Source organism: Nannospalax galili, unplaced genomic scaffold (assembly GCF_000622305.1).
Source record: "Nannospalax galili isolate Female #2095 unplaced genomic scaffold, S.galili_v1.0 scaffold1844, whole genome shotgun sequence".
NCBI classification, from domain to species: Eukaryota; Metazoa; Chordata; class Mammalia; order Rodentia; family Spalacidae; genus Nannospalax; species Nannospalax galili.
The window spans coordinates 74,670-88,186 of record NW_008351522.1 but is presented as its reverse complement, the minus strand read 5'-3'; the positions used below and the strand labels follow the sequence as shown (position 1 = coordinate 88,186).

The 13,517-nt window shown below is 45.9% G+C and overlaps 1 protein-coding gene across 5 annotated transcripts in view; it reads left to right on the top strand.

Moving 5' to 3' along the window:
• Esyt3 (extended synaptotagmin 3) overlaps positions 1-12,265 on the top strand; it is a 55,197-nt gene extending 42,932 nt beyond the window's left edge. For 3 of the 5 annotated variants that reach the window (XM_029553731.1, XM_029553730.1, XM_008848458.3), the window contains 12 exons: positions 156-245; positions 732-794; positions 880-942; positions 1,488-1,556; positions 1,932-2,018; positions 2,660-2,809; positions 4,502-4,995; positions 5,872-5,970; positions 6,473-6,604; positions 9,036-9,141; positions 10,767-10,816; positions 11,397-12,227. In XM_029553731.1, coding sequence (XP_029409591.1) covers positions 156-245; positions 732-794; positions 880-942; positions 1,488-1,556; positions 1,932-2,018; positions 2,660-2,809; positions 4,502-4,995; positions 5,872-5,970; positions 6,473-6,604; positions 9,036-9,141; positions 10,767-10,816; positions 11,397-11,433 — 1,440 coding nt within the window. In that variant the 3' untranslated portion in view covers positions 11,434-12,227. The other 2 variants (XM_008848456.2, XR_003846292.1) reach the window with 2 other exon arrangements.
• The last annotated feature ends 1,252 nt before the right edge of the window (positions 12,266-13,517 follow it).

Sequence of the window (13,517 nt, the reverse complement as noted above, 5' to 3'; positions counted from 1 at the left end):
TCTGCCCCCTCAACATCTGCCAGTCCCTCTGGGACCACGGTGTGCCCTGATTGGGTTGGTTCACTTTTTTCCCCAGTCCCAGAACTAAGCAACCCTTAAATGGTGAGAGGTATCGCCCCAACCCCAAACTTTTCTCTCCCTCTCCCACCCCACAGTGGTTTGTCCTGAATGACACAACCAGTGGGAGGCTGCACTTGCGGCTGGAGTGGCTGTCACTGCTCACTGACCAGGAAGCACTGATGGAGGTGAGTGGGGGTGTCAGTAGCTCCTTAGCAGAAAGGATCACTGGGGAAGAAGGGGCCCCACTTCTAATTCTGTGTGCATTTAGAGGCAGAGGAGGAACCCCATTTCTGCCTGCTATGTGAAGGTAGAGGCAGGGAAGGTGACACTTGGCTTCTTCCTCATCTCCTAGAGAACATGTCATCGGGCCCCTCTCCACTCACCCAGGGCCACCTTTCATCTCTCTCAATAAAAGCCTCTGAGCACCTCAGTTGTTTTCAGGGAAGGTGGGGCCCTTAGAGCTGTGTCAATGGCTGTCATCCCAGTTCATAGGCAAACCTATCATGCTGCAGATATATTCTTAGCCAACGTATAGCTATGCTGTTAGCCATCTTATGCAGGTCTAGAGTACGAGGATGGGCTTCCTTCTTCCCTGGGTAGATTTCTCCAGAGTCACTCTGTCTTTCCTGCTTCTGGAGTGTTCAGTGAGACCACAGTGTGTCTGTTTGCAGGAGCATGGTGGCCTTTCCACTGCCATCCTCGTGGTCTTCTTAGAAAATGCCTGCAACCTGCCGGTGAGTTGTGCCGCACATCTGTCTTGTGCTCATCGCTGTCAAGTGCTCACATGTTGCTTTAACTCCAGTTCTTCTTGTGTTGTAGAGAAACCCTTTTGACTACCTGAATGGGGAATATCGAGCCAAAAAACTCTCCAGGTTTGCCAGAGTGAGTGAATATAGCTGAAAACTTGAGGGCAAGTGGTGACTCCTCCTCCCCGAAGTGACCGTAACCTGAGCCTGTCTGTCACACAGCCAGGTTAACGGTTAGCCGTGCCAGGTCCTGGGCGTGGTGGTTTGTTCTGTCATTACCCTGGAGGTCCATTGGTGACTGTGTGTCAGGTTTTGTGTGTTTAGGGGGGTGGGTAAGGGCATGGTTGCCATTTTATAAACGGGGCCCAGAACTGTGAGGGCCTAGGGCATTCAGGTATTTGGAACTGGAACTGTTTGTTTCGATTGCCCCAGGGAATGAGAGCTGGTAGCCAAAGGGCTCAGCTCTGGCTTCTGGTTTTCAACTTGGAACCTCTCTCTAGGGACAGTCCTGCCCAGTTCTCAGGCTATGAGTACAGCCAGGGGGACACCAGGCACCTTCTACCCAAGGGAAACCACTGGGCACCCTAGAACCCACTAGGGTGCCTGGAGGTGTGGATAGGGAGGGGCAGGCCATCTTGGACCAACCCTGACTATACCATATTGTGGATTTCTGCCTTACAGAATAAGGCAAGCAGAGACCCATCTTCCTATGTCAAGCTAACTGTAGGCAAGAAGACCTTTACAAGTAAGGTGAGGCTTCTGGCGCCTGCCTGAGGAGGGGAAATTGGGTCTCCAGTCCTTAGGAAGAGCCAAAAGGGAAAGGGAATTCACTCACATTGAATGCCTGGAAGGCACGTCAGAATCACCTCCCTCTGTAGTTTTATGGTTCAGGTAAGAGATGAATGACCCCACCAAGAGCAGCAGGAGAGGGTTCAAGCTCGGGCATGGTCTGAGCTCTGTCCGTTCTGCCACACCGTGATGTTCCTTGAGTCTGGCTGTCCTGCCCTCATGAGTCCCCCAGCTGTAGCGTGTGTCTGATCCCTGGGTAGAGAAGGCATCCCCTGGCAGCTGGTGGCCACACCAACCAACTCGGCTCTCAATGCTCTCTCCCTCTTCTGTTCTCAGACCTGTCCTCACAGCAAGGACCCTGTGTGGAGCCAGGTGTTCTCCTTCTTCGTGAACAGCGTGGCATCTGAGAAGCTCTGCCTGAAGGTTTGCTTGGAGTTGGCCTCTGGGGACAGCTTGGCGGTCTCTAAACTGGGTTTCCTGCAGTAATCAGTGGAAGGGTACAAGGTCCCACAAGGCCTCTGCTCCTTGAGTTTGGTGCCCAAGGTCACTTTGTAGGAGACAGTGGAAACATGAACCCTTATCTCCCTTAGCTCTCTCTGCAAAAGGCCTTTCCAGTTGCTGGCAGTAGCCACGGTGACCTGTCTTTACAAAAGATTTGTGGGGAAATTATCTTGTTTTCATATGAACAAATAGAGGGTAAATCAGTGATTTGCCCAAGATCTCATGCCTACAAGTGGGGGACTTGGACCTTTTTGGAGCCTTGAGCCCAGCCTGGAAGTTGTACCATGTAGTAGCACAGTTCACTGGTCCCAAAAGTCCCTCTGGCCCTGGATGTATGCCAGACTGGCCTCATAATCACCTCTACTCTGAGTTACCCCTCTCCCTAGACTCTAGGGAAGGATGAGGTCTGGCCTGGCTCCATGCCTGTTTGTAGAATAGGACCAGATGCCAGTAGCTGCATAGCCCGTACTTAACTGAAGTAAGCCCAGACTTACTGGGACCAGGCGGCAGTGGTGGCACAGTGAGTTTAGCTCTTCTGATTCTGTGACTGGCCTGCTGCCCAGGTGCTGGATGATGACCAGGAGTGTGCTCTGGGAGTGCTGGAGTTCCCCCTGTGCCAGATCCTCCCCTGTGCTGACCTTGCCCTCGAGCAGCGCTTCCAGCTGGACCACTCAGGCCTGGACAGCCTCATCTCCATGAGGCTGGTTCTGCGGGTAAATCTCTCCTATCTTGGTGGGCGGGTAGGGTGAACTACACACAGAGTACCTGCTGTGTCCAGAGCCAGATTTATGTCCTTATCTTTGGAATGTATAAGCCATTATCTCTTCACTACTTCAGATACTGTCACTGCCCTCCTCCTTTTTTTCTTTTTTTGGTCTTTTTGAGACAGAGTTTTCCTGTAGCCCCAGCCGTCCTGGAACTCACCGTGTAGAGCAGACTAGCCTCAGTCTCACAGAGATCTGCTTGCCTTTGCCTCTCAAATGCTGGGATTAAAGGCATGCATCATCAAGCCTGGCTCTCATTTAAAAAAATCGTTCCTTCTAGAACTTCCATACTGGACCTTCCTTTCCACCCTCCATCTGTGCCTCAACTTCAGCTTCTATCCCCAGCTAACTCCCTCAGAAACATCTTCCGTGTTACTAACTCTCTTACTGTGTCCAGCTTGGTATTTTTCCTATGTGGTTTTTAGTTCAAAGGTGATTTTCTTCATCCTTTAACTCTTCCAAATCCACTCTGTCTTTCATGGTACATTGTTCTTTTCTCGCGTTCACATTCCCATGCCATCTTTAGTCATTTGAAATGTTTACACTGTAGTCTGCTAATTCTATCATCTGGAGATCTTGAGAGTAACTTGTTTATTTTTTTCATGTAAGATAGGTAATGCAATGCCATAAAAAGCTTTGAGGGGGCTGGAGAGATGCCTCAGTGGTTAAGAGCACTGGTTATTCTTGCAGAGGACCTGGGTTTGATTCCCAGCATCCACATGGCAGCTAACAACTGTCTTAATTCCAGTTCCAGGGGATCCAATGCCCTCTTCTGACCTCCACAGGCATTGCAAGACATGGGTACACTTACATATATGCAGGCAATATGCGCATACACATAAAATAAAAATAATAAAATATTTTTTTAAAAAAAAGGTTTGAGGGAGATGTCATTAAAAAACACAATACCCAGCTGGGCATGGTGGCGCATGCCTTTAATCCCAGCACTTGGGAGGCAGAGGCAGGCGGATCTCTGTGAGTTCAAGGCCAATCTGATCTACATAGTGAGTTCCAGGACAGCTGGGGCTACAGAGAGACCTTGCCTCAAAAAGACCAAAACAAAAAACAAAAAAAAAAACCCCAAAACAACAACAACAAAAAAAAACCCCACAATACCCAGTCTTCACACTGTCCACCACAAAAGGATCTTGGGAGTAAATGTTTGTTTATTGCTGTGTTTTCATGGTGACTATTTGGCAATGTGAGTTGTGAATATGGTCAGCCTTCCTTAATGGCCTGCTAAGGTTTAGCTTATGTTCCAGTAGAGGACTTCTGGGCATTAATGACCTGGAGACACTGTTACATTAACTTTTAACAGTTTCAAAACCCACAGGAAATCTGAATATGAACTAAAAACTCTTGAGCACATACATGCCTATCAGGTGCTGTGTTTGGGGAAGACATTCCCCTAACCAGATTTCAAACTGAAACAGACACCTCTTGTCAGTCTTTGCTGATGGGTGGAATTACTCTAGATTACTTTTTCACTGAAGAGATCCCAGCCCCACATTTATTTCTGGAAATGGAATTCCTTAATGGGACTTAGCTAAGGAGATGGCTAAGGAGAAAGGAAGAGGGTGACATGTGGCTGAGGTTGGGAAAGTGGTGGGTCCAGCCTATAACCTTGTTATCTGATTCCAGTTCTTACGTGTGGAGGAACGAGAACTGGGAAGCCCTTACACAGGCCCTGATGCTCTCAAGAAAGGCCCTCTGTTCATCAAGAAGGTGGCCACCAACCAGGATCCCAAAGCCCCACCCCAGGAAGACCTTGTAGATTTGCCATGTGCCCCAGGCCCTGCCTCTGACACCAAGGGAGCTGCCGTGAGCACATACACCACCACCAGTGCCACCACCACAGCCACCAAGCCTGAGCCCCAAGAGACAGGCCCAGAGCCCAAAGGCAAGGACAGTGCCAAAGGGCTCTGTGAGCCCACAGGGAAGAAGAAGAACCCAGCCACCATCTTCCTGACTGTCCCGGGCCCCCACTCTCCAGGGCCCATCAAGTCACCCAGACCCATGAAAGGCCCTGCCTCCCCATTCGTATGGCCGCCCACTGGGCTAGCTCCCAGCATGTCCTCGCTCAACTCCCTGGTCTCTTCCTGCTTTGATCTGACAGATGTCAGCCTCAACACTGAGTATGCACCTCTCTGCTTAATCTTTTCTAAAATGACCTTTATGAAAAATAGATCCTTGGATGGAAAAGTAGATATGAGCATACATCTCTGTGCAAGTTCTGTTTTTTCACAGAACATCTTCCCAAGAGGCACCTTGGTACAGTGAAAAGAGCACAGGATGAGAAGAGCCCAACTGTGAGGTTGTGGCTCTAGCTACATCTGTCAAGTAGATACTAGACTTCAGTTGTTAAAGTTCCTTCCAGCAGAAACAGTTCCTGAATTCTTGGTGGGATAAAGTGAAAAGTTTAAGATGTGGATTTATTTACTAAACGGCTGCCATGTATTAAGGGCTGCTTCCATGTGCCCTAATTTGATTTAGTCTTTACAATAACCCCACAAGATAAAAGAGACCATTATAAGCCAAAGTTTGGGGCTGGAGAGATGACTTAGGGGCTAAGAGCACTGGTTCTAGGTTGAGTTCCTAGCACCCACATAAGCTCACAACTACCTATAATTCCAGTTCCAGGGAATCAACGCCCTCTTCTAACTTCCATGGGCATTGCATGACACACGTGCACTGTACATATATACAGGCAAAACACCCATACACATACAATAAAAATAAAAAATCTTTTTAAAGTCAAAGTCCTTCAAGCCCTCTAAGCAAACATGATATAATGGCAGATCTGCGCCAGGGTCTGTTCATGTTCTTTCTACTGTGAATTAAGTATATGAATGCTGGATGAAACCAACTTCCAACTGAAAGGAACCTTATGGAGAATTAATTGGCCCACATGGGTCTGTGTTGCTCACACAGGACATGCTTCTCTAGCTTGAAGGTGAGGGGAGAGGACCAGTACTTAGTGACAAGAGACATGACAGGCCTTTTCTTCACAGAGGCGGGGATTCCAGGCAGAGGCGGCTTGGCGAGATTCAGCTCACAGTGCGCTATGTGTGTCTGCGGCGCTGCCTCAGGGTGCTAATCAACGGCTGCAGGTAGAGGACTTATGGAGCCAGGATGCTCCTTTGGAAGTATCAGGTGACCATTTAGTGGGGTGCTTAGAATGACAGCAGAAACATGTACTCCCAAGACAGATAAGTGACATTTCAACCAGGGGCAGCAGAGTCCTCAGAGGGGCACTAGAGTGATCCTCCTCTGTTGGTGCTGGTGGACTCAGGAGTCAAGGGTTTTGCTCAGACACAACCACTACAAAACCCTTTCAGGTGGCTGTTAGCCAGTACATCTTCCCAAGCAGGAACGCCTAACTGCCTTACGTAGAAGTACTGGCCCACTCTAGGTGGTACAAAAATGGGTTTTCAAAATCATCCATCTGATACTTTGTCCTCTAAGTTCTGCAGACTTTTGCTTTTTGTTCATGTAGACTACAGAGGCTTTTTAATCCTCAAGCCCACCTACTCCCCAATGGCTTGTATGGCTTTCTCCTAAATGAGTAATTTCAGTGTTTGAAACAAAGGACCTTTTCCCCCTGCAAATCAGGAACCTGACACCATGTACCAGCAGTGGGGCTGATCCCTATGTTCGTGTCTACCTGTTGCCAGAAAGGAGGTGGGCAAGTCGAAAGAAGACCTCAGTGAAGCGGAAGACCCTGGAGCCCCTGTTTGATGAGACGTGAGTGGAGTGTCACACACCTCACCCATTTTCATAGTACTGAGCCCTGAGCATTGGTGTGTCTGGCAGCTTGCCAGGTGCAGGAGGGGCCTGGGCTGAACAGGACAACATAGTCTGACCTCACAAAGCCCTTCTATACTTTCTAGTGGGAAAAAAGGATTTCCAGGGTAATTTATTTTAAAAGCTTCTTGAAACTGGCCATAGTGAGCACATGTTTTTAATCCTTTCCACTGGGGAGGCAGGGCATGCAAATATCTGTGAGATGAGGCCAGCCTGGTCTACATAGTAAATTCTAGGCCAGCAGGGGCTACAAGGAGTTCCTTTCTCAAAAACAAACGGCTGCTCATTTGCTGTCCCTCAAGGGTGAAGAGTTCTGGTGATGGCATGTTCCATATCATTGGCACCGAAAGGATTTTAATCTGGGTTGCTTGTTATGTCTGTCTGTCTGTGTGTGTGTGTGTGTGTGTGTGTGTGTGTGTGCGCGCGCGTGTGCGCGCGCGCATTGGTGGTAGTACCTGGGATTGAACCTACAACCTCAAACATGCTAGGCAAGCAATCTGCCACTGAGCTATAGTCCTAGCCCTCAACATTTTGTTGTTTCCTGTCTATTTTAACTGCTAGAATGCAGCTGAACCTATGGACTAAAATTGCCCTCCGAAGGAGGCTAGAGAGATGGCTCAGTGGTTAAAAGCACATTCTGCTCTTATAGAGGACTCAAGTTTGGTTCCCAGCATGCATGTCAGGCAGCTCGCAATCATTTTAACTCCAACTCTAGGGAAATCTAATATCTCTGGTCTCTGTGGGGACCAAAACTCTTATGCATATAACCATGTACAGATAACACACATATCCACATAGTTAAAAATTAAATTAGAAAATAATAAAATTGCTTCCAAAGCTCTAAGCTCTCTGGCCTGTCTTCCATCCTGAACATAGCTGGGTTGGCAGGTAAAAGTTCCCCTTCTCTTTGTCCATGTGTTTGGGGAACAAAACTGATAGGCACACTGTCATCACATTTCTTGCTTTTGACAAGTCCAGTGGTAGCAAGTCTTATTCTCAATATTTGTATTTTTGATAATTCTCAAGGTATAAAAGCCAAAATCCCATCACTTCTCCTGCTTTGTGGTTCTGAGAGAACACATTTCCCATCAGCTTGGGAAGACACTATACCTCATGACTTTTATTTCCCTCTTATTCTGATCAGTAATAACCATTTTAAAAGGCTGAAACCAGCCAGGTATGGTAGCTCACGTCTTTAATCCCAGCACTTGGGAGGCAGAGGCAGGCAGATCTCTGTGAGTTCAAGGCCAGCCTGGTCTACAGAGTGAGTTCCAGGTCAGCTGGGGCTACAGGGAAACCCTGCCTCAAAACAACAACAACAACAAAAACCCAATATACTTTTGGGACTGGAGCGATGGCTCAGTGGTTTAAGAACACTGGTTGTTCTTGTAGAAGACCTGGGTTCGAATCCCAGCACCCACATGGCAGCTAACAACTGTCCTAACTCCAGTCCCAGAGGATCCAACAGCCTCTTCTGTCCTCCATGGGCATTCCACAACACGGGTGCACTTACCTACATGCAGGCAATACATGCATACACATAAAAATAATAAATAAAAAAGTTTTTTTTAAAAAAATGGCTGAAACTGAGTCCTTTGGTCCATGTCGAAAAACTACGCCATTTGTCCCCATCAGAAAAGGCTGCAAGGAGTAGTTTACCCGTTCAACGTTCACTTAACACTTTATGCCAGGCACCATCCTATAACCACACAAATGGACTCTGCCTTCAAAGACAGCACTTACACAAATATAAAAAGATGTTAAATGACTCCAAAAGAACACAGAAGGGAGGAGTTTTAGCATTTGACTGTCAAGACAAGCTTAATCTGTTAGTAATTCTCTCAAAATTTTAACAAGAAGATGAAAGCCAGGGTTAACTAGAAGGCAGGCGTGGCCACCCTCACCCTAAGTAGAAAGCTAGAAGGAGAACCCCCGGGGCCTCTGATGAGTGCACAAGGCTGGTACACAGTCCTCCGAGGGAGGCAAGCATGCAACTCCAATAAGCCTGCCTCATCAGCATCCTGGCCCTCACTCATGCTGTCAGAATAGAGAAGTGGTGAGGTTCCTCTGGGCAGGCAGAGTGAGGAGCACAGCTAAGTATGCAGTCAGCGTAGTCAGGATGCAACTGACAAACCCCGAGTGCTAGCTGTGTGAGAGCAGCAGCTCAGGCAACCAGCCTCCTGACACTTCCAGGCTTCGTGTACAGCTTAGATCAGAGACTGTCTGTAATGAAGATGCACCGAGTGCTGATGAGCCAGTGCCGATTCTTTTGCTTTTAATAGCTGATGGCTCCTTTCAGTGGGAAAAAGAAGAAACTTCAACTTTTCAACAAAAACAACTGAATGCAAATCTCATTTTTTGATTTTTATAGATTTGAATTTTTTGTTCCTATGGAAGAAGTCCAGAAGAGGTCACTAGATGTCGCAGTGAAAAACAGTAGGCCCCTCGGCTCTCACAGAAGAAAGGAATTAGGAAAGGTAAGCATTATGCAACTTCCTTGTATCCTAATACCAGATACAATACTTCTGGCTATTACTAGAACTGACTGTGATAAGGATGTACAGCCACTAAATATGGAAATATGAAGTCGGATATAGACATTATTTTAACAAATGAGAATCTATCCAAATTCAATATTCCATAAGTATGTTAACATTTACTGTGCTATTGCAGACAATTTTTTAAAAATTTTATTTTTATTTTATGTGCATAAGTGTTTTGCTTGCTTGTATGTAAGTGCATCACATATGTGCAGTGCCCTGCAGAGGCCAGAAGAGGGTGTCAGATCCCCTGGAACTGGAGTTATGGATGGTTGTTAGTTGCCATTTGGGTGTTGGGAACCGAATCTGGGTTCTCTGCAGGAGCAGTTGGTGCTGTTAGCTTCTGAGTATCTCTATAGCCTTGCATACCATTTTTATAAATAAAGCATTACGTGAGGCTTATAATGAATTTTCCCTAAAGTAAAGGGAAGAACTAGAATCCTGGAAATGTGTCAAGGAGGATCTCCCATGATCTGTACAGTACTGGAGATGTTGTATTCTTTTAAAATGATTTATTTTTATTTTATGCGTTTGAGTGTTATTATGCTTGCATGTATATAAGTGCACCCATGTCTTGTGATGCCCACAGAGGACAGAACAGCATCTCAGATCCCCTGGAACTGGAGTTATGGATGGTTGTTAGCTGCCATGTGGGTTCTGGGATTCAAACCCAGGTCTTCAGCAAAAGCAGCCAGTGCTCTTACCCTCTGAGCCATCTCTCCAGCCCCAGATGTTGTATTTTAATAACTAACTTCTTATGTTCATCTCTGTGATATGTACTTCTATGAGGCAGATAGTACTATGCCCATTTTTATAGATGAGACAAGTTCCCTTTTTTATAACATTCATAAATAAACTTGAAAATTCCTGAAGAACTCCAAACAGAAGCGGGACACCGAGGCCAGTGTTTCCACTGGAGAAGCTCCATGTTGAAAGGGAAATACCCTGCTGACTGGATGGTGGGAGGAGCTCATGAGGTCCCACCACTAACTGAGATGTGTTGGCAGCTGACAGCTCCTGGGGGAGGGAGAATCTTCTCTGGGGGACATGGCCACTGGTAGGTTGCCTATGTTCAAGTGGATGGCCCCATACCCAATGCACAGACAGGTAACACTAACTGGATTTAGTTACTGAAAAAGAAGAGGACATAAAGTTGGGATGGGAATATGTGGGAAGGACGGGGGAACTGAAGGGGAAAACTGGGGGTGTGTGAATACGATCATACTACTTTGTATACATGTATAGAATTCTCAAGGAATAATTAAAAAAGAAAAAAAAGAAAGTGGGCTGTGGTGACACATGCCTTTAATCTCAGCACTTGTGAGGCAGAGGCATGTAGATATCTGTGAGTTCAAGGCCAACCTGGTCTACATAGTGTAGCTGGGGCTACAGGGAGACCCTGTCTCAAAGAGAGAGAGAGAGAGAGAGAGAGAGAGAGAGAGAGAGAGAGAGAGAACGAACCCAGCTGGAAGCGCAGTGACCCTTCATGCTGAGCTCAGTTTACCCCCAGTGTTTCCATTTAACAGTGCTTTGGAAGAGCACTAACTACTTGTGTTGTTTAGGTACTGATTGACTTATCAAAAGAAGATCTGATTAAAGGCTTTTCACAATGGTAAGTGTGCCATTTCATTTTGTTTTTAAAATATTTTATTATTTTTATGTGTATGGGTGTTTTGCCTGCATGTATGTAAGTGTACCATGTGCATGCACTGCCCTCAGAGGACAGAAGAGGGTGTCAGAGCCCTGGAACTGGAGTTACAGATGGTTGTTAGCCACCATGTGGGTGCTAGGAATTGAATCCAGGTCCTCTGAAAAAACAGCAAGTGTCCTTAATTGCCAAGCCATCTCTCCAGCCCTCATTTTATCTTTGTTAATGTTATCTTTGTTAATTTAACTTTGTTATCTTTGTTAAGACAGCTGTCTCAGACAGCTACCCTGGTCTCCAGAGTTCTTTTCCTTTCAGTATTATTTTAAATGCCTTGGTTATCAAAAAGCGAGGCAGAGTAACCCCTTTACCCAGGCTATTCCGCCTGGAGATCTCACCTGCAGGCCCTCTGTAACTCTGACATTAACCTTGGCCAGCCAACTCCCAGAGAGCTGTGTTCTGTTGGCTCCACCAGAGGCCCAGCTGCTTGTCCTGCTGCAGCCACACCCCCTCATTACTAACAAGTCCAAACCCAATTATCTTACAGGTATGAGCTGACTCCAGATGGACAGCCAAGAAGCTGACAAGGAGCTGTTATCACCAATGTTAGTGTATATATGTGTGTACTTTGTCATTTAAATCAGGACAGCCATTTGATGGACATGTATATTGTATGAACTCTAACCTCATGACTAGATAGTATTAGAGGAAGGATTAGTAAAAACAAGAACACTTTCAATTTGTTCAAATCAAGAAAGAAATTGGGGTATTTGTGTCTAGTAAGCCATCAAAACCTCAGTAGTGATTTTTTTTCACTTTGGGTAAGTATTCACATATGATTTGGGACTTGCCTGAATGTATGCACCAGAAAGTGTGACGTCCCCAACATGGGGGTGGGGAGGTCTGTTACTGGAGCAGGTGCCAGCCTTCCTGGGCAGGTACAGAGCAAACTGAAAACTGCCCAGAGCTAGCACTGCCAAAGCCCTTCTGGCTGCCACCTGATACTTATAAGCATAGAGATTTGTTCTGATTCTGACTTGGAGCTACAATTATTTTCCTAGTGACAACAACGTTAGAATGATGTACTTTAAATATTCTAGTGTGGGGACGCCTGGGGCCACCACTGGCAAGTGGCTTCATTTCCATAGGAAAGTTCAAGCCTAAGTCCAAACACCTCAGCAGAGTGTTGGAGGCCACACGAGTCACTGCCCAGGAGGAAAGGGGACTTTCTGTGTCTCTTAGAAAAGTTTGAGACTTTGTCTCACTTTTTAAAGAAATGGCTGATCTACACAAGTAATATGTTAAAAGCAAAATATGTAAATTGTATATTTAAATAAGTGCCTCTTATACATTTCAAACTTTTTTTTTTTTTTTTTGTCTTTTTGAGACAGGGTCTCCCTGTAGCCCCAGCCGACCTGGAACTCACTATGTAGACCAGGCTGGCCTTGAACTCACAGAGATCCACCTGCCTCTGCCTTCCAAGTGCTGGGACTAAAGGTGTGTGCCACCATGCCTGGCACATTTCAAACTTTTTAAGACCAAATAGACTTCTTGTCCTCTTTGGTGGTCCCAGAGTGACGTGAAGGCCTCACCCTCATCGCCCTGCACTTGGGCGACATCCTCTGCCGTCTTCACTGATGCTTTCCTTTTTATTTATTGTTGTGTGTGTGTCTGTGTGTGTATGATGTTGGGGGTGTTACACATATTCCATGATGCCATGTGGAGGTCAGAGGACAACTTTATGGAGTCAGTTCTGTCCTTCCACCTTGACATAGATTCCAGGGCTCAAACTCAGGTTTCCAGGCTTGCATGGCAAGCACCTTGAGCCACTGAGCCATATCTCGAGCCCTGCAGTGATGCTTTTCTAAAGAATGACCAATATTCCAGCTGGGCATGCTGGTTTACACTTGGAATCCCAGCCCTCAGCAGACTGAGACTAAATAGCAAGACCCTGTTTCAATAAAACGAAAAGACTGACAGTGCTCTAAGACAAGGTTTTTGCCATATTACTCTCTCTTGTACATTGTATTTTGTTACTCAAAGCTCTTTAGTTTACCATTTGAGGTTAAGGGAATCTGGTTTTTGGTTTCTTTTACTGTATTCATGTGCAAATAAGTATTCAGCTGACGTGTATTTGGCATCCTGAATAAACAGGACAGTCCATATACTGTGTCATCTTCTCTAATAACCAGTCCATACTATAAACGACCTCTTCCTACTACCTATGTAGTATTTTCCATTTTAACAATTCTCAGTCTTGTAATATTAATTTTTTAAATGTTTACAAGGCATCTATAAGGTCACAGCTAAACAACTACAGTATTGTGGTTGGCACTTAATGTTTCAGTTTGCATGCCGATTGAACTGTAAACTACTTAAAATGTTTTAACCTTACCATTCAAGACTTTGCTAAGTTGATACAGTGTTTATAATAAAAGGTTTTTTGAGATTTTTGTTTTGTGTGTATTATAGTTGTGTGTGTGTGTGTGTATGTGTGTGTGTGTATGTGTGTGTGTGTCTAGAGACTGTAAGATGTCCATCTTTGGGGGGGTGTTGTGGAAACAGGATCTCACTGTCCAGGAACTCACTAGGTTGGCTGGTCAGTAAACCCCAGGATCCACCTGTCTCTAACCTTCCCACTGCTGGGAATATAAGCATGTACTACCAC